Source organism: Theropithecus gelada, chromosome 8, assembly GCF_003255815.1.
Source record: "Theropithecus gelada isolate Dixy chromosome 8, Tgel_1.0, whole genome shotgun sequence".
Lineage (NCBI taxonomy): Eukaryota > Metazoa > Chordata > Mammalia > Primates > Cercopithecidae > Theropithecus > Theropithecus gelada.
The window spans coordinates 109,516,413-109,543,303 of record NC_037676.1 but is presented as its reverse complement, the minus strand read 5'-3'; the positions used below and the strand labels follow the sequence as shown (position 1 = coordinate 109,543,303).

General features: G+C 34.8%; 1 protein-coding gene across 3 annotated transcripts in view; it reads left to right on the top strand.

Annotated features, from left to right (window-relative positions):
- ANGPT1 (angiopoietin 1) overlaps positions 1–26,891 on the top strand; it is a 249,369-nt gene that overhangs the window by 163,382 nt on the left and 59,096 nt on the right. For 2 of the 3 annotated variants that reach the window (XM_025395173.1, XM_025395174.1), the window contains 2 exons: positions 21–142; positions 14,075–14,307. In XM_025395173.1, the coding sequence (XP_025250958.1) occupies positions 21–142; positions 14,075–14,307 (355 nt within the window). The remainder of the gene's footprint in view (positions 1–20; positions 143–14,074; positions 14,308–26,891) is intronic. The other variant, XM_025395176.1, reaches the window with a different exon arrangement.

The window sequence follows — 26,891 nt, the reverse complement described above, 5'->3', positions numbered from 1 at the left end:
TTTTCATCTTTTATCTTAAGGTACTAAATCAAACTTCTCGACTTGAGATACAGCTGCTGGAGAATTCATTATCAACCTACAAGCTAGAGAAGCAACTTCTTCAACAGACAAATGAAATCTTGAAGATTCATGAAAAAAACAGGTGAGGATTGCTTTATTCCAAAAATGTTTCTGTGTGTACTTATTTATATCCTTCACCTCTCTGCCAACTCTTAAACAAATACGGTTGAGGTGGTTTAAAAATGAAATATAGAGCCAAATTAATATTAATATAGAAAGAAAGGAGAGCTTAAGGTAAATACAGCTAGTATGTCAGTAATAATACTGTTGCTGATACTCCTGAAATATTTGCTTTTTATAACTTTTAACATTAATTTCTCTAATGGTTAGTAGTTCAAATCTCACCATATCTACAAAAATTTGATTCTATGACTAAATTCAGTGACAAAATATTGACATTTTCAGCATAATCAAAACTTGTAACAACAGAGAATAGAGCCTCTTAAATTCCTGCTCAACCCCCCAATTCTTAGGCTTTTACAAAGCTACAGAGTTGCTGAATTCAGAAATATAGCACTACAGAGAAGGAAAATGTATATTTTTTCTAGAAAATAATTTACCTATAAAGCTGATCAAGGGTTTGGGTTTTTAGTTTTCATTTATAGCTATTTACCTTGGACATAGTAAATGTCTTTGTTTAACTTTATAGATGTTATCACACCATCTTGTTTTATAAATTATGAATCATTTCAGTTGATTGAATTGGAACTTAGACATCTTGAGAGCTGGGATAGTGAAAGACTATTATTTTGAAGTCATTAACATTGATGATGAACAATTCAAAACATTGACTTCCTTAGGACAAGTTTCTTGCATTAAATTGAAATTTCTTCTGGGTATCTGGATAACTTGACGAAGGTTCAGTTCCTATGCATAATATTGAGGTAAAGGCCACTGTATTGATAGAAACTGGTTAAATGCCATTGAATTGGTGGCACTAGAGTTCCCTTTATATTCCACACCAGGAAGGCACCTAAGAGGACTGCTAGTTCTGTTCTTTACAAGTGAGGGAACAGAGACCCAGTGGAAGGGAGTGACTTGTCCAGGGTCATACAGCTTGCTAGTGGCAGAAATTGGAATGTAATTTAGGTGTCTTTGCTGCTAGTCCTCATATTTCCATTATAACACATGGCCTCTTCATACTATCTACAAACTAAAAGAATTTCCCAACTTCATGCTAAAAATAGAGCATAATGTCAACAATTACAATTAAACTTCTGCATGAAAAATATAAACCTGGCTGTTGGTTTAGAATCTGAAAGGGATCACTCATGCTGCATGACTTGTATTTCTAAGTGTTACGTTTATTTATCCTTGCACTGTGACATGGGGTTAACTGTATAACTACAAAGAAACCTGACAGGACTTGGCCCTGATTGCATGATTAAATGTTCTAGAGTTAACAATCCTGTTGAAATATACCATTTATTACCCTGCAATTTCACAGTAACCAGACTTATACATGTATGTAACAAGTATACTTTAACCATCCCTTAATCTAGGACCACCCCTTTATGGTTTAATTTTGTCACCAAAAGTGAACCACATTTACAGTCATATTTCAAAATGCTATTTGTGAACACTTTGTCCAGGAATCATGGATAAGTAAAACAATGACAATTTCCCCTTATTTTTCTGAGTTGTTGTTTGCTTTTATAATTATACAAATAGCACATTTATTATAGGATAAGGACAAAAAAAAACACACAGGAAAATTAAAAACCACAGCTTTATCATACAGAAAGAGCTGGCTATTTTGCTTCATGTTATATATAACTATTATTTTCACAAAAAGTTCTGTCATGCCTTACACACAGTCTGGAAGTCCGACTTCTTTGGAGATAGATACCATTTTACATTAATAAAATATTCTCTAATATTCTTAGTAACTGTGTATTTCATTTTACTAGTATAACCTAAGGTCATTTGAATCTATCTCTCAGTAGTTATGTTACCACCTGATTTATTTCTGAAAGAGTTGCCCGCATGAATTTACGTTCTTTAGTTCTTCCCTACTGATTTGCATATTATGTCTTTGTCTGTATCTGACCCTTGAGCTGTTGTGATACCGTAATATAAACTGGGAGGCCTGAAAAGTCTCCTCCCTAACTGCAAAAACAAATGCCATCTTTATGCACCACTTGTACTCAGGTACTCTGTCTCTTTCTCTTTCCTTCCCTCCTTCTCACATTTCTCCTTCCTTCCTTCCTTCCTTCCTTCCTTCCTTCCTTCCTTCCTTCCTTCCTTCCTTCCTTCCTTCCTTCCTTTCTTCCTTCCTTCCTTCCTTCCTTCTTTCGTTTCCCTTCTCTTTCTCTCTTTCTTAAAAATGTATCCTTTCTACCTTAATTCTGGACCATTTCAGATTTTCTTGTCTTCCCATCATGGTTTTTATGCAGCATCTGGTATCATTTCCTACTATAGAATTTTCACTATGAAATATTATATTTTAAAGGCAAACTGCTTAAAAGTTGCTCTCTCTGCTCTATCATTAAAAGTGAGTTAGGGTGCAAGTTCTCAAAAGAGCTCCACTCTGGGTCAGGTAGAAGGGGCTTCTCCATGCACTTCAGTATCTCAAAGGAATCTGACTTCTGATCCCAAACATATTTGTGCCTTCTGCTGATGAACTGTTCCCCCCTCATTAAATTCTAATTTCAACAGAAAACTCAGGTTTTCTTACATCTGTAAATCACATCATTTATTGCTGATGTTAACTTTTTCAGGATTATAGCTATTTCTTTCTCTAGTAATACAGGTTTTTTACTACAAATTCAGAGATGTAGGTTTTAATTGGAAATTCAGTTCTGTGCTCATACAGACAAAAACTTGCATGCATCTTATACTCGCATTCCACATCTCTTTCTTTTTTGACAGTGGAACCCTCAAGTATGGCATCATCTTACATGTGGTTCTGGGGTATTTTTCTATCAATTGCTATACCTCCTGGTATTGCTGTATCTCTATAGTTATCTGTCTATCTTCTTGTCTAAGGGCCTAATGTGTGTGATGGAGTGTTGGCAGAATATTTGTTCTTAAATTAGACATAGTCTTCCACAAACAACTTAAAAAAAAGATAAGTGTTTTTCTTTATACAAATAAAAAATACCCATTTGTGATACATAGCATATTTTCCCTATTCTGTTTATTGTTATTGTGTATTTTCATATGTGAAATGGAATTAGAGGAGCTCTGCCAGGCAATTTCTGTTGCAACAAAGAAATGTGCTCCTCCTATTTAAGTGGAGAGAGGTTCAAAGTCAAGCATGAAGCTGTTTATCTTTAAAAAAAAATAGTTTATCGATTATCGCTAGTTATTCCTTATATGAATCTTAATCCTCCAAATGCATCAAGAAGCTATTTCTACATTAAGACATCTCTGAAATGCAGCAACAGCATGCCTTTAGTTGGTCAGGTCTGGTTTGGATCAGCTAATACACTTTGCAGGGGGGATTATCTAAATTAAGCTTTTCTTCCTCCCCAAGGAATGTCAGGGGTTGTGTCTGGGTGTGGGACTTACCAGCTTTGAGTAAGATGGGGCTTCAGCCGCCAAGTCAGTGAGCTGGCCCTTAGGAAGGTCCACCACAACTTTGGCAAAATGAGGAGGAATATTTTATGGTTAGGATTATACTACACAAACATGCTGAGAGGTCCTGCTGATTTACATCCTGACAAATTAAATGTATCACTTGTAGGATTGGAAACGGATTTTTGGCCTCATTAGATTGACTTCTCTATCCCCTACATGGCCAGAAGCACAAAGCAGAAACAGGATTAGCAACATTTGCTCTGCTGTTTGTTTTCCCAACAGTCCAGAGGGAGTCATTCTAAAAAGCTTCCAGTTTGTTCTCTTTAGGCAATATGTTTTTCTTTTGTTGGATGCTACCCGAATCTTAAAACCTGGTTTGTTTCTTACCTCAAAGAAATAATTCTTGGGAGTAAGGAATCTGTAACTCACCCATATAATTGGAATTACATAACCAAGAACCTAAGTAAATGCAAAACATTAATATTTTACCTTCCCCACAAAGGGAGTGATATGAGCACAAAGTAGGACACAAAATGTAAACTTTCACTAGTTTCCTCCAGTATGTTTCCTACTGCTTTCTAAAACAGTGGAAAAGAGGTGTACAGGTTATGATGACCTAATGCAGTTTCTTTCAGTTGAACCAAATATGAGACTGGGTCTGTTAGTCAAAAGGTTTGGTCAGTGGCCAGTTTTCCCAGCACCTGCCCATCTGTGACTTAACCCCAACATTTTACAAGGTGGAAACACAGTCAGGCAAAAGAATATTACAGAAGGAGCCCTTCTGCCTCACCAGGGTATACAGGAAGGGAAATCAACACTCCATGTATACAAAGAGGGAGTACATGGGCTTTCTTGATTGTGCTGAATATGCAGAGGGAAGATTAAGGAAGTCTTCAGTAAGACCATTCAGAGTGAACTGAAACGAGACATACGATGGCCATTCCTACATAGTTTGAGCAATACTAGCTGCCACCTAGCTACTACTACAAGCAAACTTCTGTGCCAGATGCTTTAACTTACTATTTCCAATCCTCCAACCAATCCTGCAAAGTGTGTATTATTATTTCTATTTTACACATAAAAAAAGCCCTGAGACTCACAGAAATCAAGTAAGTTGCTTATGACCAAACAGCTAAGGATGTGGCAAAATTAGGGTTCAAGTTCATGATGATTCTCTGCCTTAATTATTATAAAAATATTTTTGCAACATGATGAGGACTCAAGTATGATTGATGTAGTTGTCAAGTTATTCTCTTAAAACAAACAAATATTCATTTGAAGAAAGGGGTAGACCAGTTGTTTTTGGCCTGTCACTATATAGCTCATTATTTAGTCCTTCTAATATTAGAGCAGAAGATATAAACTATTTATTTTACCTTGGGAATTCACTGAACTTATTTGACATGCTCATCTATCTTCTAGCTGGAGTTATGGGAAGTTATTAAGTTAATTAATTTTAAGTGATTGAAGCATGTGCAACTTCAAGATACCAAATTATGCCTTACTAATTATTGTAATAAAATACAGTATTGATGTTTGATATTTAATAAGCCTAAACAAATGAAAAGTGAAATCATAGTCTTTTAAATTAAAGCTATCTTTCATTTGATAAGTTATTTACAAAATGCTAAAGTAACTTGCTAACTTCTAACATTAAGCTAGGCTGAATTATGTTAGTTGTTTATAACAAGGATAAAAAAGGTGACTTTTTGAATTTATATTATTCTAGTCTTTTTCTTGTAAATAGAACACCTACAGACTAGAATGTTACCTTTTTTCCCCTGTTAATTTTTAAAATAATATTTAATAGCATATAACATTTTCCTTTTTTTAAATTACAATAACCATAGTATCTTGGCATGAAATACAATTCTGATCAAATTGGAAATCTAAGGATCATCTTAATTCTTCTCTTTCCCTAATCCCCCACAACTCACCACTCACTGTTGATGCTATCAATTGCATCTTCTAAATATTTTTCTGATCCATCCCATCCTTTCCATTCCCACTGACTATGTCACAGGTTAAGCTGCCATGAATTCTTGTCTAGGCCATTGCAATGACCTCTGTGTTTTAAGCTATGTGCCACTCTAGTCCTTATCCAGAAGCTGTGCCAAAGTCTTCTTTCTAAAATGCAAGCCAGACTATTTTTCTCTCTCAACAACATGACGATTCTCTATAACTGATAGAAGAAAGTTCAAGTTCTTTAGCACAGGATACAGTCCATGATCATTACAATCTTACCTTTGCAACTTACTTCCAATAATCTTATTTTTTAGAGGATACATCCTAATAGTTAAGAGCTTGAGCTCTGAGGCCAGACTGCCTGGTTTCACTTTTCCTTGATTCCTGGGATAATCGACTCAGTCACATATTATTTGTGTGACTTTGTGCAGCTTACATAGATTCTGTGTGTTTTGGTTTCCTGATTTGTAACATAACAATGACAATAATTGTACTGTATGAAGTTAATGTGAAGGTTGAGTTAATGTGTATAAATCTCTGAGAACAGTGCCTGACATGAGCAGCAGTGTTTAATCATGTTAGTTGTTAGTACGGCACTGAACACATGATGTTATTTCAGACATATCTGATGTTTGCCTGACATTCCTTATTCAACTCACAAATTTCTCTTTATCCTTGGAAACTCATTGCATGTGTCAGCTTCTCTAACAATCCATCTCTGGCTCTACCAGATAGATTTGCTCATTACAACCTATGTGATAGCACTGTACCTGTTTTCTCCCCATAATTTCACTTAGCTGATCACATTATAATATATGTATGTTTGTGTGTGTGCATGTTTATTTATCTATATCCATATTATTCGGCTGTGACCTTCTAGGACACAGAGAATGTGTTTTATTTTCATTGTCTTCCTGCTCCTGGGCACAATTTGCTACACATAAGCCTATTTAGTATTAAATGCATTTTGAATGTTAAATGAATAAGGAACTGGGAAATGTCCCAATAGCTCTAACCCAACAAATGCCATTTATCCATACGCACACAGAAACTCACACACACAAAGACTCACACACACACACCCCTAATAAAAATACTTTTAGTGGAAAAGACAAATCATATTGTTCACATTAAGTATTGTTATTCCATTTATTGTTTTTAACATGAATAAAATAGAGATTGTGTTTACACCACTATTCTGCATTGCCAAAAGCCCATTGCATGGCACTCAATGTTACTATTGTATACTCTGAGGTTCACTAATTCAGCCCACCTTTAAAATTTCTAGATAGCATTTGCACAGGCCATTCTAGACTTATGACTGTTTCCTCCATTTCTGTGATAAATAAAAACAAGTAAGACAAACATGATGTATGTACATGTATGTTAAATTATATACATGCATATACAGTTGTAAGTCAAATTTCCCCTAATTCCACACCCCTACACCATACCACCTGCTAGCAGAGAATCATCATTAAGAGATTAAGTTCAGTGCTTACTCTTCCAGATGTTTTCTATAAACATACTAACATATGTGTGTATATAGAGTGTGCCTATTTATGTGTGTGTTTACACAGACATACACTTATACGTAATTGCACACATACACACGTACTTGTTTATATGACATGTGCGTATATGTATAGATTATTTTAGCGTTGGGTTTTTTCTACTGTTTATTTTATAATAATTTGTTGTATGTATATTATGCATATAACCATATACAGATATACCTCATTTATTTTCAAGAATGAGTAGCAATCTATTTTTATAGATCCACTATAATTTATAACCTATTATAAGTATTATGTTAATAAATATATAATTTATCGAGACTATAATTGTTGAGGTGATGATTTAAATTTTATATAGATATTCACAAGTAATCTTCAAATTTTACCTTCTCCCTAAGAGTGCTGGGGCTTTCTAATTTCCCAAAACTTTGCTAGCCATCTAATTAATCTAGGCTCCTTGAGAAGTTAAGTTGTGCATGTTTTTATGTGTATTAACCATTTGCATTTATTCTGTGACTAGATTTCTTTTTCTATGACTACATACTTGCCTATTTATGTATGTTTAACATTTTTTCTATTATATTGTTTATCCTTTTTTAAGTTAACTCATATGAGCTCTTTAATGGATAGTAAAACTTTGTAATATATGTTACAAAAGTTTCTCTAGTTTATTGTTTATTGTTCAACTTAGTTTTTAATGGAAGAATTACATCTCTGTGTTATGAAATGTATCAATCTTTTTTCTTCTTAGATGCTGGTTTCTATAACACATTTAGCTTATTCTTCTTCACCCCAAACTTTACATTGATTTGTTAATATTTACTTATAGTATATGCTTCTGCTCCAAATTTGAATTTCCAAACAAATATGATTTCAAACATTGAGAGAAAACATATTGTGTTCCAATTAGACATGTAAAGTATAAATTTAACCTGAACTAAATCTGTGTGTATTTAAATGGGGAGAAAAATCACTCTTTACAAACCCATATTTGCAACACATGTTGACACTATACATATTGAAAATAGTGGAAAATATTGAAACATCTGTAAGTAGGTTCAGACAGATAAAAATGAGGTTTCTATATTTTCAACATCTTCCTCCTTGTTTGAAGAGCTATATTTACACTCATAGAGCTTAGGCAACTGTCACCCCTGTGAATTCATTGGCTGCTATGTTAAGAACTCTATTGTGGGAAACAATTTGAAAGGGATATCCTTTTCTGTGAAAGTTTCAAGATATGTTCAATGATTTGAAATATTTCCAATAAGATGTTGGAGAAGGCAGTGTAAAATAGGGGTATGGGGCAGTCTACCAAAAACTTCAAATAGGACTTGGTGTACACTCATTTAGAACCTTTTACTAAAGTTCAGGGCACAGATTATTTTGTTTATTTTATTCATTAAAGTTCACCTCTGCCTCAAATAGAAGCTAAGTGCCAGAATTCTATGCATGTCTCTTCTCAAAGTGTTTCCAGAAAGATGGGAAACAGGAAGTCCTGAGACCTCTGTGAGAAACTCTCTCCTTGGATTTCTAGCTCAATTTGCATAAATTTAGGTGCATGGTTTCATAAAGCGTTGTTCCATGGAACCCTAATCCTAAAAGATGCATCCTAATAAAAACTTTGTTTAATATAGGCTTCCCTAAATCTTAATAATGAAATTCTTATTTTGCTTGAAAAAATATACTGAATATGCTCTAGGCAACAGTGCACTGGTGTTCAGTTACCATCCAGGTTTTGTGTTTAAAATGCAAACCTAAGCTAAACATGCAGCTGAGACTGTCATTAGGGAAAATCTGACTACTTTGACTACCTAACTTTAGGACACTGGGGCTGCAATGTTGTCCTTCAGATCAACCTCTCTATATAAAGATCTCCATCCTGGCTGAAGTAGTCCCTCCCAATGGACCTGGATAAGGAAAATAATGAAGAATCAATGATAGGCTTCAGGGTACAAAATGAAATACGAGTAGCATATTAAAAATAAAATTAAAATTAACAAATAACTGTAATGGAAGAGGTGTTAAGACAGGGTAGTATTTAAGAAAATTCTAGTCCAGATGTTAAAAATTGGCTTGACAAAGTAATTCTGTTTTTATATGTGGGAAAGATAAACAGGTTCAAATATTGTGAAAGATAAGCTCCCAGAATAACTAAATAGAAAGCAGCAAATACCAAAGAGATGTGAAGGTAGTGCCTTGGTTCCTGGTATAACATGATGAATAAAAGAAATAGGAAGAGATTACAGTGTATTAAGTTAAAGAGATGAGACTATAGGATGTTCATTGAGACAGCAGTGGGATGTCTTGAGTAGATTTCCAGTCTAACAACTTAGAAGACATGGCTTTTTATCCTGATTCTGGCACTTAATATCTGCATGATTTTGAAGAAAACATTTGATTCGTACCTATTCATGAGGGTGTGTAACATCTGCTCAGTCTATGTTACTATATTGCTTTAAGAATCAAAGGAGGTAAAGGTTTTAAAATGTAACATAACTACAATGGTGTATTACAAGAATAAGATAATAAGTAGAGATGGTATATAGAGTTTTCTGGCAAGTGAGGTTTGCATTGAAACCATTTTGGAAGTAATGGCAAGGAAGGGCTGACTTCCAAAGTAGATACTAGCCAATAGATGGGAGGAATCAAAGAGAAGAGAGCAGTCTTTTGGAAGCCAAATATGAAGAGAAGATGAAAAAAGGGATGAATGTAGTCAAAAGAAATGGAAGGGTCAAGAAGAGATCACTCTTGCCTGAAGAAGTCTAAAAAGTTGTCATTAATATGAAAAATGTCCCTAATAAATAAAGTTAGTAGATAATTACTGAAGTACAAATGTTATTAAGGGCACTCCGAGTGAAGAAATGTGATGAGAAAATGAGGAGAAGAGATAATTAACTGGTAAGACCAGCCATTAGAGAAACAAAGTAATATGTTTCCAATTTGCTTGTAGTTGTTATGCATATTACTTGGGTTTCCAAATCCTTTGGAATGTCTGTGATGTAGATTAGGCTTCTTAGTTTCATGGACAGTCTCTTTTTCACGTTGCATGTACTGTCTATTCTAAGATGCCAAACTAAATTGGTATCTTCTGATACCTTCTAGTAAGGGAGCATTAAAGGTTGTTTGATGAATTATGAAAATTAATGTTCTGTCTAACATGCTAATGTATGTTATATTATGTATTATACATATTATCTATTCCTTTTACTCAGAAAAGCAGATCTTTTCCATAAGCCAGGGTTCAGAATTGTTTCCTTTGGTACCAGGATTTCTCTGATCAACTTTCCATCCTCAGCTCTTTCCAAATGATCCTGAAAAACAAAACAAATGAAACAAGCCCACCTCCCTTACTGGCATCTCAGATAGTAGCCATCTCTGCGCATATGTCCTCTTGAACAAGGAATACATCAAAAATAAACAGTAGAAAAACACCGATGCAAAATTTTTTTTAAAAAGTATTATGTTTGAAGCAGAAGTTTCTTATAGCTTCTGCATTTTCATTTGAGGTTTTTATTCTCTAAAAATAAACCTTACAGTAGGAATAGTGTCATTTTATATTTTACAGAATTATTGGCACTTAGCAACTAATAAATACAAACTATAACTATAACATGATATTTTCCAAACAAAAATGTTACCTACTGATTAGGAAAACTGAAAGGCCAGTGCTCATCTTATTTCAAGGACAAAATGGCAATTCAGAAATTTTATCCAGTATTATGTGACTATAACTTTCAAATTTTGATATATACATGCTTGTCAGTTTAATAGGTAATGCTAAGTTTTCTCACTAGTAGACTATAATGCCTATGAATTTAAAAGACAATTTTCTTATAAGTTAGCAACTCTAAATTATGGGCATCTTGCCTCTGATCATTACCCCAGGAGTAGCAAGAAAAGTAAATAAAAAGTAAACAGAGAATGAGCTAAGACACTGGTTGTGGTTAATTCTCAGTTCTGAAGGCCAAAAATTAATTGGGCACAGAGAAGATCTCCTTTGACGCCTACAGCAAGTACACTAATCACTTAACCAGTAGCTGGGATGAAACTTTTAACCAATAAAGACAATGGAGAAGTTTTTTGTTGTTTGTGTTTTACCACGAACTTCTCCAACAAAAAGTTAGTAGCAAAGAAAAAATATATGGTAAAAGAAGATGATTCATACCTACCCCTTACAGATACTGTTTTTCATCTTCAGCTGCTTTCCTTGCCTAAGTTTTTCAGTTCCAAAAGAATTCAAAAAAAAATAAGTGATCATCACAGCTTCCCTATATTACTGTACTCAAACTCTATCTAAATTGGGTTTACTTTATGATCAGTACAAGGCAGGCTCCTTTCTTGGTGTCGGTAGAATGAAAGCAATTCAAAAAAGAAATGGGACTTTTCTTCTGCTGCAGAAGTCACACAGTTTCTGCTAATGGGTCCCAATGAGAAACTTTCCTGTGTGAATCTGTGCACACTACTAAAGGTATTATAAATTAGTACAGTCTTAGAAGCCTCCAGGTATTTTTTTTGGTCTTGACTTCACAGGCAGCTTTCCTGCCATATTCTTGGAGTACAAGTTTGTTGGCAAAGATTTGGAATGCCCAGGAGTAGTTCTGGCCACACTTCTTTTTCTTCTTCCTCTTCTTTTAAACAATGGAAATATATTCTCTGAATATTCTGAAGACTGAAAGTCCCAGATCAAGGATCAAGGTGCCTGCAGAGCTAGGCTCCCTCTGAAGGCGCTAGGGAAGGCTCCCGTTCCAGGCCCCTCTCCCACCTGCCAGTAGTTCCTTGGCTTGAGGCAGCATTACTCCAATCTTTACACAACCTTTCCCCTCTGCGCACATCTGATCTGTCTCTCAACATTTTCCCTTTTTATAAGGATACCAACCATAGTGGATTAGAAGCTCATCCTCCTCCAGGATGACCTCATCTTAACTAATTACATTTGCAACGACTCTGTTTCTAAATAAGTCCACATTCTTTAGTTCCTGGAGGTTGGGACTTCAACACAATTTTGTTGTTGTTGTTGTTTGGGGGCAAACATGGGCAGGCCATAATTGAACTCATAACAACTACTTAAAACAGTACCTGACACCGGCCGGGTGCGGTGGCTCACGCCTGTAATCCCAGCACTTTGGGCGGATCACGAGGTCAGGAGATCGAGACTATACTGGCTAACACGGCGAAATCCTGTCGCTACTAAAAATACAAAGAATCAGCCAGGCGTGGTGGTGGGTGCCTGTAGTCCCAGCTACTCTGGAAGCTGAGGCAGGAGAATGGCGTGAACCCGGGAGGTGGAATTTGCAGTGAGTGGAGATCACGCCACTGCACTCCAGCCTGGACGACAGAGCAAGACTCCATCTCAAAAACAAAAAAACAAAAAACAGTACCTGACACACAGCAACCGTGTCATAAATGAGAGGTATCATGACTAGTATGATTGACATCATCATCACTATCTAACATGCTCTGCCATATTCACCCCATCCACAAGGTTTCTGACATCTGCCAGGATGGCACAGCTTCTGCCACATGGACTTCTCTCCATTCCCTCACAGTCTTTTATGCCATTTAACCCTTGGGCCCACACTTCTTAATCTGTGTAAAGGACAATCAGATGTTACAATTTGTTCCCCAGTACCTGGTGTTGGAAGATTTGGCTCTTCGAACATGCTCCATTTTATAATTTAGCTATTGAATCTAAAACACTCCCTAGTGTCCCCTTTTTGAAAGGAATGATTCAGTGCTGTATTTCTCCAAGGTAAATTAAGTGCCCATTCTGGTATGTGGCATTTTAATAACACCTTGTAAACTAAGGACGGGTTGAACCTTCTGAAAACAGAGCTGAGAAAACTGAGTAAGCCTTTTCCCTGAGGAATACTAGTATATTAGACACTCCATAAAATGTTAATGCTTTTTATTCCATTCAGTTGCTAGGCTCCAAGAATGCTTCTGCTTTCTCTATCATCTTTAATGTGCAGTATACCAGGGGAATATCCTGTAAAGAGCTCAGGGAGAAGGAAGGGCCTCAGTTAAAGATTGCAACACACTGAGCAAAGCATCCCAACTCCTTTCTGAAGACCGTACCATCAGCCCAATGGAGTCTTCCTTTTGTTACCATTTATACAGTAACGTGGGGACCTGTAGTGTCATTAAGCCTCATCCTGAAGCTTGAGCAGAGAAATAAAGGAAGCTAGTGGTTATGATACAGGACAAGTTATCAAAAATCACAAGAATTCATTGTGACTTTAGATGGATTACTTTTGGCTCCTGTGGTTTCTGTGTCAATATAGTTTTCTTTTTGTATGTGTGTGTGATTGAGAATGTATATTGCTGTTTTTTCTTTTTTCACCTAACATTATATTTTGAGCATTTTCTAATATCCTGAAAATGATTAAAAATATTATTTTCAACAGTTTCAAAATAAGAGTTATTTTTGTCTTAATGTCATTGTACATAAATCTTTGTGTTTCTGATTCATATTTTTCCCTTTATTTCCGATTTTTCAGATTGTCAATATACTATTCTTGATCCCATAGAACTATTGTGAAATTTAAACAATGTTAATGTTTTGAAAACCCCAAATGAATATAGCAAAGTGAATAAAAAGTAGTTTCTACATGTTGTTTATTTTTTTCCTGAACTATTCTGTTTCCTCTTAGGCCCATTTCCTTAGTGAAATTATACTATAACTTCTTTAGAGTATAGCTCTTCGGGTGTAAGTTAGCTACCTTGGATATAAGATATACCCAAGGAAACCAAGAAACTAAATCACAGTTAAAATCTAACATTACTCTGACAATATCTGGTTTAATAATTTTTTATTTGACATGTTATATATATATAACTCCTATTCTAAAGAATATATATTCTTAAGTCTCTCACTAAAAAAATATTTTTACAGTGAAACACCTGATTAAAATTTTTCATCTTAAATAAATTCAGGAACCAGTTGAATTATAAGGCTTTTTTTGTATAACATTTTTTCAAAACTAAGTTTTATTTTCACTTCCTTGTAGTTTATTAGAACATAAAATCTTAGAAATGGAAGGAAAACACAAGGAAGAGTTGGACACCTTAAAAGAAGAGAAAGAAAACCTTCAAGGCTTGGTTACTCGTCAAACATATATAATCCAGGAGCTGGAAAAGCAATTAAACAGAGCTACCACCAACAATAGTGTCCTTCAGAAGCAGCAACTGGAGCTGATGGACACAGTCCACAACCTTGTCAACCTTTGCACTAAAGAAGGTGGTAAGAATGTCTTCCTCACTCTGGTATTGTTAATATTTTATTTCCTTTGAGCAAGTAAATACTCAGTATAGCTTTCTACAGTGCATTGATTGCTGTATAAAAAGCAGCAGAAGAACTTTACGGTTAGAATCATTTATGAATTTATGTTGATAATTTTCTCACATTGCTACCTAGAGAATGATTCATAAGCTGAAATTTGTGAATCCACAATGTCTTTCTGAAAGAGTGCTCTAATTTCTTCTTTCTTTGTCTTTTTAACCTTAGATAAAATCTGTGATACTGTCGTGAATAAATAATTGGTATTATGGTGTTAGACACTTAACTATGTATAGGACAGAGATGAGCCAATGTTAAAAATTAGTTCATCGTGCTGGGAGAGTTTCAGGAGGATTTCCATTTTTAAGCTAATATTTATTATTTCCTTTTAAAGGGAATGGGGTAGGAAATTGTGGGTTGCAGAGAAAATCAGACAGACTATTTGTAACAAGTATTATGAGTGAGGCAGGATTATTGTTATCAAAATTATTTATTAAGATCACTTGTGCTTAGTCCTGTGCAGGATACATTAATTCTGGGGTGTCATTGTGACAGTGGAGATACAAATTTTTGATACCACTAGAATGTCTGAAGCCATTTAACCTTTGGGAACATCTACAAGTCTGTCATTCTTTAGAAGGCATACATCTGTCTATCCATCCATCCACCTAACAATTATCGAATGAATGCCTCCGCTTGCACCTGTTTCCTTCCAGCAGAACCTTTAGTGAGCCTCAGTAGAGCTCTTCAAAGTTTGGAACTTGAAGTCATCTTCTGTATTTCTCTAATCAGCCTTTCTCTGAATGAAGATGGAATTGTAAATGGTGATGAGTGAAAGAGAATACCACTTATATCTGAAAGTTGTTGTTATTAAGCTGTGGCTTATGTGACCATTCATGAAGTGGTTCAGTGAGCATATGCAACATACACATGGGGAGGTTCCTTTATTTAAAAGTGGATTTGAGCTATGTGACAAATTTGTTCAATTTCATACTTTCGTGTATAGCTATGAATAGGGAAGATAACTCCATATTAAGTGATTTTGTTTTAAAGACATTTCACATTTCTCTATTACACTTCATTACCTTGAGTTATATCTCCTTTAGATAGTCTAAACAAGCCTTTAATATACTTTGTAAAGCAAAATTTTTTTAAACAGTGAGTTCCCGGAGCTCCATTTGGGTGTGCTCAGTAATGTGATTGGGAAGGGAAAAGCCTGCTAATCAGTCAGACCCTGCCAAAATCTTGAGTTAGAGTCCACTGGAAGGAAAGCATGGTAGTATTTTGCCAGAGAATTTTAATAGAGCTCATGAGTATTTAAAAATTAAGTATTAATACGAGATATATCTATTCTCATATTGAACTGAATACATTTTGGGAAAGATTGAAAACACATTTTTCTTATCATCCTGAGACTTAAAGCACATGGAGTGGAATAGTGGCTTTTATTTCATGATTTTAGAGATGTCAAGCCCTAGTGATTCTCACAGAGCTCATATGTCTGCGTACTTATCATAATTTAACTTCTTTTCTGAGTATTTGCCTAATAAATGCGTCTTTAAGCTTTTAGAGGAAGAGGGTGTGACTTTAAAAGTAAATATTCTGGCTGGGTTTGAACTTTGGGTGCAATATCAGGGAAGCAAACATCTGTTCAATTTAAGAAACATTTTTTTTTTAAAAATGAGGATAGACCCTTAATAGCCATTCAGGAAGTGAAAAAAGTAACAGTGTCTATTCTATGATGTAGTATATCAAAAAAATAGAAATAATAATCATAGAAACTGAATTGGTCTAAATATTCCAGGCCTCTAGATATCTTTTCTTTTTAATGACAACACTCTAAGATGAATCCTGATTTAACTACAGGATTTGCCATCTTAATTTAAGGGAATTGCCTAATTTTCCAATGGGTTCTGAGCTGTCATGATCATAGATTTTATTTGCTTCTTGTTAATCTCTTTTTTTTTAATCTTACTGTGAAGTATTCTAACTAAATATTTCGTTATTTTAGAAATCATAAGAGACACAAAAATGGAAAGTGGCTCTCATAAGATTTTTATGAAGATTTTCATTGTCTGCATATCTTTATTTTCACTGGAGCCATAGTGTTTGGCTATGGTGAATTTAAAATTTTAAATGGCTAATAGCATAATACTAGATTACATATCAGTTATTAAAATGAACTTTTATTCAAATTCTAAAACACATGGGTAAAGCCTTTCTTTGTTTTATGACCAAAATTTATATATCATATAAATTTATTATTTATTGAAGGATTATATGTAAATATTTTACTTATAAATTTATATATATGCAAATATTTTAAAATAAGTATACCACAATAAATGCATCAAATATTCTAAAATGTATATTTTAAAACTCAAATATAGATGTTCTACAAGATCTTCAAAAACACGAGCTGTGTCATCATCCAAAAAGCCAACCATTTTAATTCACCCTAAAGGTCTTCTGGTTTCAATCTGACCGACTAATTTGTAGAGACAGCCTGAATATAATACTGCAAGGCAAGATAAAAAAAGTTAATGAGCTTCCCCTGTCACTGGCAACTAGTTTAACCTTTATGAAGCTGTCTCATCATGTATAAAGTCAGGAGAATTCTGTCTATTTCACCCCAATAGGGAAAGAATTACATTTGATGCTCAATATACAAGCAAAGGTCACATTGCTGAAGACACAGTTGATTCATTAAACTTTAGTTTCTTCTTTCTCCTTCAATGGACAAGATTCCGTTAAGTACATTCATTATGTGCTTTATAAGCAAAACTTCTTTTGCAGAAAATGTTTAAATACAATTCCCCGGAGTGTTTGAGTGTCGACAGCCATCCAGGCAGCTTTTTTGACCTCCATTTTCTGATCTCTAAAATGGGATCATAATATTTACCCGGTGGGTGTGTAGTGCACCATAAATATATGCAAATTTTATTTGTCAATTATGTAGTTCAAAATTGCCAAAAAAGTGGATTGTAAATGTTCTCACCACAAAGAAATGACAAGTATGTGAGGTAATGGATATGTTAATTAGCTTGATCATTCTGCAGTGTATACATGTACCAAAACATCACGTTTTACTCCATAAACATATACAGTTATTATTTGTCAACAAAAATAAAATTTAAATTTAAAAAAGAAATAGAGGGCCTAGAATAAATACATACATAAACAAGTAAATGAATTAATTAATTTTTTAAATGTTGAAAAATTTAAAAAGGGTAGTATAAAACACATAGCTTCTGTGTTAACTCATAGTGAATATTAAAATAATAGTAGTTATCTTTATTTTAATGCCTTCTAAAGTGCCTATAATGCATTAAAGTTATATGACAAAGAATTCCTAGGAAGTGTTGGCTAGAAATGTACTTTTTTTCCAAACATTTGTTTGATCCAGAAACAGTAAATCTGTCTTTGCATTAAGAGAGTACTTTCGTTTAGTTTCACAGCACTTTTTCTACTAACACATCTGATGTTGTGAGATACTTTTAAGTAAGAACAACTAATAAACACATTCTCTGAAATAATTCTGCAAATTTTCCTCTTCTTGTTCCTAATAGACAATAGTGGTGTCTTAGGCAAATAGTCAATTCAAACTGAATTGCATCCATTTTGTAAAGCTTCTGAGTAACACATTTATTTTTGTCTAACCTTCATCTGCAAACATTGGGCCACATTTATTCTTAGAAACATTATCCACTAAAGAAATATTGCCCTCAATGTTATCACAATGTCAAAACTCAGCCGACTGCTTCATGTTTTTGGCAATTCGAAATTACCAAAATTAAATAGTTGCTGGAATTAAATAGTTTACACTAATAATGGCATACAAACAAGGTTTTGAATCTTTCAGGGGAGAATAATCAGTTACTGTGACTATTAAAAAATCACTAGTTGGCCAGGCGCGGTGGTTCATGCCTGTAATCCTAGTACTTTGGGAGGCCAAGGAGGGTGGATCACTTGAGGTCAGAAGTTCAAGACCAGCTTGGCCAATATAGTGAAACCCCATCTCTACTAAAAATACAGAAATTAGCCAGGCATGGTGGCACATGCCTGTAATCCCAGCTACTCAGGAGGCTGAGGTAGGAGAATTGCTTGAACCCAGGAGACAAAGGTTGCAGCAAGCTGAGATCACGCCATTGCACTCCAGCCTGGGCAACAGAGTGAGACTCTATCTCAAAAAAAATTCACTGGTTATCTATATACAGTGGTGATTAAAATATCACATGTGGAACGTACATGGGGCAAATATATTATATAATTGAGAATTTACTGACAAAGTCTGTTAAAAAAGAAATAAAGGAAAAAAGAAAATAAAAATTTTTTAAATAGTATTTAGACTGTATTATAAACTTACACAGTCTGATTGTCTCACACTGCCCAAATCAGCTTGAAGCTCATTTCTGCTGTAGCAAGATGTGGTTCATAAATTTATCCATTCATTCAAAACAGTTCTGCAGCAACTGTTCTGTTCTGGGGAAATGATATTTATTCATTTTTATTTAGCAAATATTTGGTAACTTTCTATAATGTTCCAAGTATTGCTCAGACCACTAGGAAAAACTCATCCTGTGGCTTTAAGGAACCTAGGGTTTGATAGGAGAGAAACAAGTAAACAATTATTTTTCAGAATTCTTTGCTAGAAGTGAGCCTTTGGTACCTGGACCCCAGCAAAACTCACAGAGAAATATTAAAATCATGGCAGGAACAGAAGGATAAGTGCAGAATCCAGCATCACTAGAGTTTTCTTGGGGATTTTACTGAATCCTTATTATGATTCTAGTTTGCTTAGGCTTTACATGTGTTAGCCCTTACAACAGCAACATGAGGGAGTTACCATGTCTAGCATCATTTTATAACCTCCACAGAGAATTTGAGAATTTGCCCAGAGTTACAAAGCTGGAAATCGTTGATCTAGGATTAAAACATAAGCAAGCTTGTTCTAATGGGGAGATGATAGTTACGTCTAAAAACTGAAGAAAGTGAAGGACACACCAGAGAGTACAAGCAGCATGTATATTTTCCAGAAGTCATGGGAGCGGGCTGTAGCCTAAGTCTTAAAATGAGTTTAGAGAGAGGAACTGACGGAGACAAAAAAGGCCACATTTTTTCTCTAAAATCAATGAGTGGTCATTGTCAATATATAAGGATAATGGTGATATTTGCATTTTAGAAAAAATTTCCCCAGTGACAATGTAGGAAAAACATACTGGAAAGTGGAGACGCCTGGAGCAGGGGACCAGATGGATGCTGTTGCCATTATTATAATATCAGCAAATACTTAACACAAGCCAGTCTTCTGAGACCTTTGCATATATTAGTTTATTTAATTCTGGTAACAACACTGTATGATAGGTGCTATTACCAACTCTATATGAAAGATAAGCTAAGTACAGAGAGGTGAATAATGCTTAAATATTGTACTGCTAGCAAGTGAGCAAGCTGAGATTTGATCCCAGAGTCTTGTTCTGAATACTGTACATTACACACTGCACCATGTTGGACAGGGAAGGTAGCGTTGATGATTTTTGTCAGAATTTCAAAGTCATTTCTAGGAAAGAAATAATAAGGTCCATATTAAGCAGGGGTAAATGGAAAAGTAAGTAGAAGAAATTTTTAAAAATAGAAAAATTAGAATCAGCAAGAAATAATGACTTCCTAGAAGTCGAATCTAATACCAATTGCACATTTCTAGGTTAAACAACTGAGGGTGCATTCATCACATTCTTTAAAACCAGCAACATGGGAGAAGAAATAGGTTGGCAGGGAAAAAATAGTGAGTTTTAGTTTGGGACATTTTGACTGAGTTGCCTGTGGGACAGAGTCGGGCAGGCAGATAAATCGGATTCTAGAAGGAGAACAATTATGTGTTCTCAGAGGAGATAAGAGGTAAAATCATAGAAAGTGCATATAAAGCAATGGCTCTTATTCACGTGGGGGTCACAGATCCATCAGGAAACCTGATGCAAACTATGCTATTTTTTCCTTTCCACTTACCCCAACCCCAAAATGCAAGGATACGGGCACACATTTGTGTACAATTTGAGAGCATTTACATATAGAGTTATGAGTGCATTGTATGAGATGATAGTGTAAAATCAAAGACAGAAAAATTTGAAGTTTTTAAGGGACAGATTCAAAAAAAGAGACCAAAAGAAAAACATAGACTTAGTGTGAAAAACAGCAGTGAACAGTGTTTTAGGAAGGTTAAAAAAAAAAAAAAAAAAAAAGACAGTTATGAAAGATGTTCTTTTCAGTGGCAAGTAAGCATGACAGTCAAATTTTTAAAAAGTGAACCTTCTATATGCAGAGGTTTGGTATGCTACATGGCTCAGTTGCATATCTCAAAGACTAAAATGAGTGAGAGGAAGTAAGAACAGAAATCATTATACTCTCGCATTCAAGAAACTTGAATGTGAAAGGACAGATAATAACTTTAAGTAGGGAGGCACACAGAGTAGAGGAAACTTAAAAATAAGTACTGAGAGACATGAACATGTTTATATACTTAGTTCTCTAATAAGAAGTACAAATTTCAATTCATAGGAGCTTCTCATGTAGTTCATTTTTAAAAATTCTTTCACATTATCTCAAAGACATAATGGCTGATACTACAAATATTTAAGTGACGACTATTCGGGCTAAAGTGTCTTTCCCAGAAGCTGATTGCAATGGTATGGAACACTTGATCATTATTTTGGGGGATTTGAGCCTCTAGCCTTTTTAAAGGGGGAAATGAGGCATTTGCTTTCTTCTCAGTGCTGAGGAGTCATTTGGCTTGATTCTCAGAATAATTCTACCAGCTGAAAGGAATTTACCTCCCATGCAGTGTCTGTTGAGTTTATGAAGTTTATATCATTCTGTAAGGGATGAGATAGTTTGAACTGCAAGTCCCTTGAGTTAAGAATGACTCTAAAAACATCACAAGTGATGGGAGGAAATTAAAACTTTTTGAATGTCACTCATATAAACATTGATAAAAATGGAAAATATCAGTTTCGTTGACTGGGTAAAATACTCAGTTTTTCATTTAGTACTTGTAATGCACAATTTAAGATTAGGTAGAAAGAGAAAGAAAAATACAGGAAGTCATCTGCTGAACACTACAGTGAGTACTTGTTCCCATTTAATGAGGGAAATGCTTTATCTTGACAGAAAATTATATGTCAAACATTTACAATTTCCTTAAAATGAACCACACTATCTAGCACTTCCTTTCATAAAACCCAATGGCTTAAGGCGAAATTGACTGTTTATTTTTGGAAATGGTATATTTCTCCTTTTTGATGGAGCGTGTTATCTGCCTTTTAGAAAAGTCATAATTTTTGTAAAAAAAAAAAAAATTTGTGAATAGTGGATGGCCAAACTAATGATAACAAAATAAAAAATAACATAGTCCTTGACCTCTCCCATGAACTATTTCTAAACCCCATCTTTGGGGGGAGATTTGAAATTTTGTGGTTAATTCTCATTTGGAATTGGAGTTTTTAACTTCAGAAACAAGATGAACTATCTGAAAAGGGATATCTCCTGGTTCCAGCTGGGCTTGGAAGTTACAGGGGTAAAAGGCCACAAAAAAAGAGTGTTTCCTTGATGTTCCAATATTACCATGAGCAAACTCCATCCTTCTTCCCTTATACTTTCATAGCCTGGTTGGCTAAAGCGAAGAAGCACAAATAGTTTGAATAGACTTTCAACTAAATCATTTCCTGGACTCATCCACACTCAAGTCAAATTCAACAGATATTTTCGAAATCAAGTGACAAAACGGAACAGTAGACATCAGTCACAGATAAGATATTCTACTTTACACTGAGCCAAATGACACCTATAATTACTCTGAGAGACAGTAAAAAAAAAAATGTTTTATTAACAGCATTAAATATGTATGCATTATATCAACTATAGAGTGAAAACCTCATGAAATTTTTTGTACTATAAGAAGTGAGAAAAAGAAGGTAAAACCTGAAGAATGTTGCAACTGTACATTTAGCTTTAAATGTGTATAAACCACTATTTATTTTTAGCATAAGATTTTCTAAAAGTCAATTGCAAAGAACCTTTAAAACTAGTAACATTTTTTGCTTCCTATAGGAACTCATAATTTATTATCAACCAAAGGATATCAACATGAAAATTGATTTCAAGTACACTGGAATATCATGCTTGTACTGGTTTGGGTGTTCACATTCAGAGTGGGGTTATGTCTGCTAAGGAGTCATATTAATATGTAACCTACAAATAATTACTCATCTTTTTGATGGATTTATAAATAAGTCAAATTATCAAATGTAATATCAAATGTCAGACCTCTTTTAACTTGTGTATTTATTATATCTTTGCATGTATCTTAATTATTTTTAGGTGTGAACATTCCATTTTCACAAGTGGGATGATGTCCTTTAGAATAGTGAGTTTGAAATTTGGGTATAATTTTAAGTGGCAATTTGGTTCTAAAGGGAGATTTTGCCAGTTGTTTAGGCCTCATGAACACACAGACCACACGCAAACCTAATCTGAATCATAATTAATTCTCCAACCTATCTCTCTAGAGCTAGGAATTATAGATTGAGATGGTTTCTCTCCAGTATCTCGGAGCAGATGTATGCCATCAAGAGGGCAGACATGGTGGTTTAGAAGGAGCAGGAATCATGACACCTCTGTTCTAGTCCCAGCTCTGCTGCCAGGTTGCTTCACATAGAAGTATGGCACACCTTAGAGATTGCCTGGTATCCTACACAAACCCACATACTTTATGACTCATATCAAACATTACAACTTTGTCTCTTGGTTTTGTGTCACTCCTAATAACCAGTGAAGCCCTGGATTCAGAGTAGAAGCCCACGTAGAGCCAGGGCTGCGAGTCAAGTAGTGTTCTTCAAGTATATTACACCACAAGAGTAAGAATCAAGGTGACCTACTTACGGTGACAGGACTTATTTACTCAAAACTTAAAAGTGGAGTTTTTTGTGTGTGTGTCAGTTTTCAAAAGCATCTGGCAACTGCTTTCTATGTTTACAGCATTGCCCAAGGACTTTCATTCCATTTTTAATGGCTGTTGCTGAAATAAATTATATTTGTCTGCTCATAGCAGAGCACAAAAGATGCCCCTTAAGCTTTCCCACATGCATGGGGAATCTTTTGTACAAAATCAATATATTGTAGCCAGGCTGAAAAAAATTATATGGAAAATTAACAGACATGAAACACCTGAAATGTCTTTGTGAATGAAATGAGCTCCTGAACAAATGGCAAGGGCCGTGTGGCATTCATAACTGCCCAACAGGGTGCCCAAGGGAAAAACAAAGAAATTAATTTTATGTAAAATGAAAGATTACTTGATTAAACAAAGATCGTGTGTATTTCCATTTTTACCTTTTAGTCAAGTATTTTTTCCCCATTCTTGGTTACTTTAGGTAGTAATAGGCATTGAATATATGTTGTTATACAAATGAGAATCATTTCACTTTAGAAGACAATTGCAAAATTTATTTGAGCATAGTAATCAAACTACAGTAGAAATAGGTAGAATTAATTGATGATTAATTATTCTTCCACTTTAAAAAAGTACCTTACATTAGAGATTCACTTATGACATAGGAGGCTTTGCATGTCTGCATAAATGTAAGACTTTATATACCTTATGTATATCTTAATGTTATTGAAAATTTGTATATCTGCAATTATACATCTTGGGCAATATATTCTCCAGATAATTAAAATGTATCCCTTCAAGTCGTAAAATTTTATGAAAATTTTTAAATGTGATGAAAAATTATCTGCTTTTTTTTATTCTCTCCTCTCTTTCTTGGAAGAGAAAACTGAAAAAAAATCAGGCTTTTTTTTTTCTAAGAATTTAATCCGTTATTATCCATATGAATTAATTGTCATCGTAATACCATGATGCCTCTGGAAAAGTACATAGTTTGCCCCCTTTTTATTGTTCAATGCCCAAATTCTTACCATTTCTTAGTTTTGCCTACTTTTTAATATTTTCTGTCTTTTCCTCACACACACACAAACTTTCAGTGATCCAATTTCTTATCTCTATGCCTGATACTAGAAGATGAACACAAAAACACACACACACTCACACACACACACACTCACACATGCACACACACATGCGCGCGCACACACATACACACACATGCTCTAACACACACACACATACACACATGCACACACACACATACGTGCGCGCGCACACACACACACACACATGCACACACACATACACACACATACACATTCCCACTCTCACTTTCCCACCAGCCTATCCTCTGTCTTTGTAGCTTCTAGCAAATAGTCTGTAGGCTGGGAGACCAGCTACCAGGCTTAAGAGAATAATACCTAAAATTAGTGGGGGTAAATCCTGAGTCAGTGTGACTTTTAGGGTATAGACATGATGAAATCCAATATGGCTGCTTTGGGACCTCTCACTTCCTTATCCTCTGTTAGCTCTTGACATTGTGGGCCGTCATGGCTTCACTTTTCTGTTGAGGGTTTCCTTCTCGGACAATTCTATTGCCTATGGCCCTCTGCTATCCTCATGTCAACATATCCTTTGTCTTTGTCATTGCTGCCTCCTCTCTCTTTTCCCATACGTCCTGCTACCATGAGACAAGGCTGCACCCTTTCAGACTTAAGGCTTACCCTGAATCACTCAGGACCTTGGGTGTGCCCTTGTCAGCAGAGATAAGTATTGCTGGGGATTCTGTGACAGATGACTCATTGAAGTTCTATTTGGGTTTCACTTTACTCAAAAGGCCAGTAAGAAGTAGTTAAGATTTTCAGCTTTATAGTCAGAGAGTTCTACTACTTACAACTTTTGGTGAAGTTAGTAGCATTTCTGAGCTTCAATTCCTCATATAAAACAATATATTGATAAATAATCCTTATAAGATATTTATAAGGATTGAACAAAATGAAGCATGTAAAACATACTTGGCACATAAAATTCAGAGTTTACCACATAGTAAGCGTTCAATTAATGCTAGTTGGTTTTATTATGATCATGATTATTATAGTTCCATAAAAAATAGTAGTTAAGATTTTATAGATAGCCATAAAATTACATATAAATAATTTAAATAAGAGCAAAGCAGTTCTTTTTAAAATATGTTTAATTAAAATAATAATTCACTAGATAAATGATGTTCAAGTGTTCCCTTATACCAGGGTTGGAGGGACTTTGAAAAAAGAAGTAGTTGTTTTAAGTAAAAAAGTACACTTCTAGTTAATCAAAGACTTCAAATTAAGAGTATTTAAGAATAGAATATATGTGTTTGTCATACTGTCTCACACACATGCACACATATAACCATATTCAATTGCCATTTTTATAGGTTAAAAACAGTCATGCTGAGATATCAGCCCACAGATATTTAGTTTTGTATGCATATGTTTTCTATAAGAAAAAATATCAGCCTCAACATTTTCCATTTATAAGCATACAGCTTGTATGTATTTGTGTAGCTATATATATTTGTATATGTATTTATAAAGTCATTGGTAAATATCCCTCACCCCTATACCCACCCATAAAATACTGAAACTTGGGCTGCCTGGAAATCTTTTGATTCTTCCACACCCTTGAAATGCAAGACATTACCTTCTTCCACTTTTAAAGATTCTTTCAAATAAATTAGGATTCTAGAGTGTCTTCAAAATGTTTTTTCTATGAAATGCCCACACACCTGACTGAAAAGTACAAAATCTAATCAATCAATTGTTTGCTTGTTTACAACTTGTCAGATGTGCTGTTTCCTTCTTTTATATTCTCAGTTAATTTCAGTGACCTGTTATGTTGAAATCACAGGTTCAGGGTCAATTTCTAGTGCTATGATCTCCCTAATGATGATGTCTCAAGGACTATCCTTGAACAAATAACCTGATCCACATGTATTCTGATGTTTGGTAAATACTGGAAATATATGAACAATTAGCCACATTTAAGATTTAAAAAGAACAATTGAAGAACTGTTTTCTTTATAGCAACTCATCAGAAAATGGGTAAGAGAAAGGGCTGTGACTTTTTACACTGTCTCTGGTAGCAAGGCTAATTGCCTTCTGTGTTCTCGGCTAGTGTGGCTGAGGCTCATAATTACCAATTCCACATTCCAGGAAGTTTTCTCTTGAGGGTTCATCTGAATTGAAGTGACCCTCTGCCTCAACTTTCATGGTCCTCCCCTGAAGTCAGTCTGGTGGCGAATGTACCATCTGGATTGAAATTGGTTGGGTAAAGGAAGGGAAGATCAGGATAAAGTCAACAGCTGCTAGCATCAGGTCTCAGGTTGCTTATTGACTGAATGTTGGCTGGTGAAAGACAGACATGCACCTGTTTGTGTTTCTATTCTACCCCTTTAGATGACAAAGATTTGGTTGTACAGATAAGGCTAAATGAAAAGAATGAATAATGGTTCATTCCTAGGACTTTCTAGATTTATTTGCTGATATTGATGTGGGCAAAGTCTTTGAACTAGCATACCAGGCTCTTAAATTTAGGTCAGATAAGCTTTTCTATATGTTTTATTCTT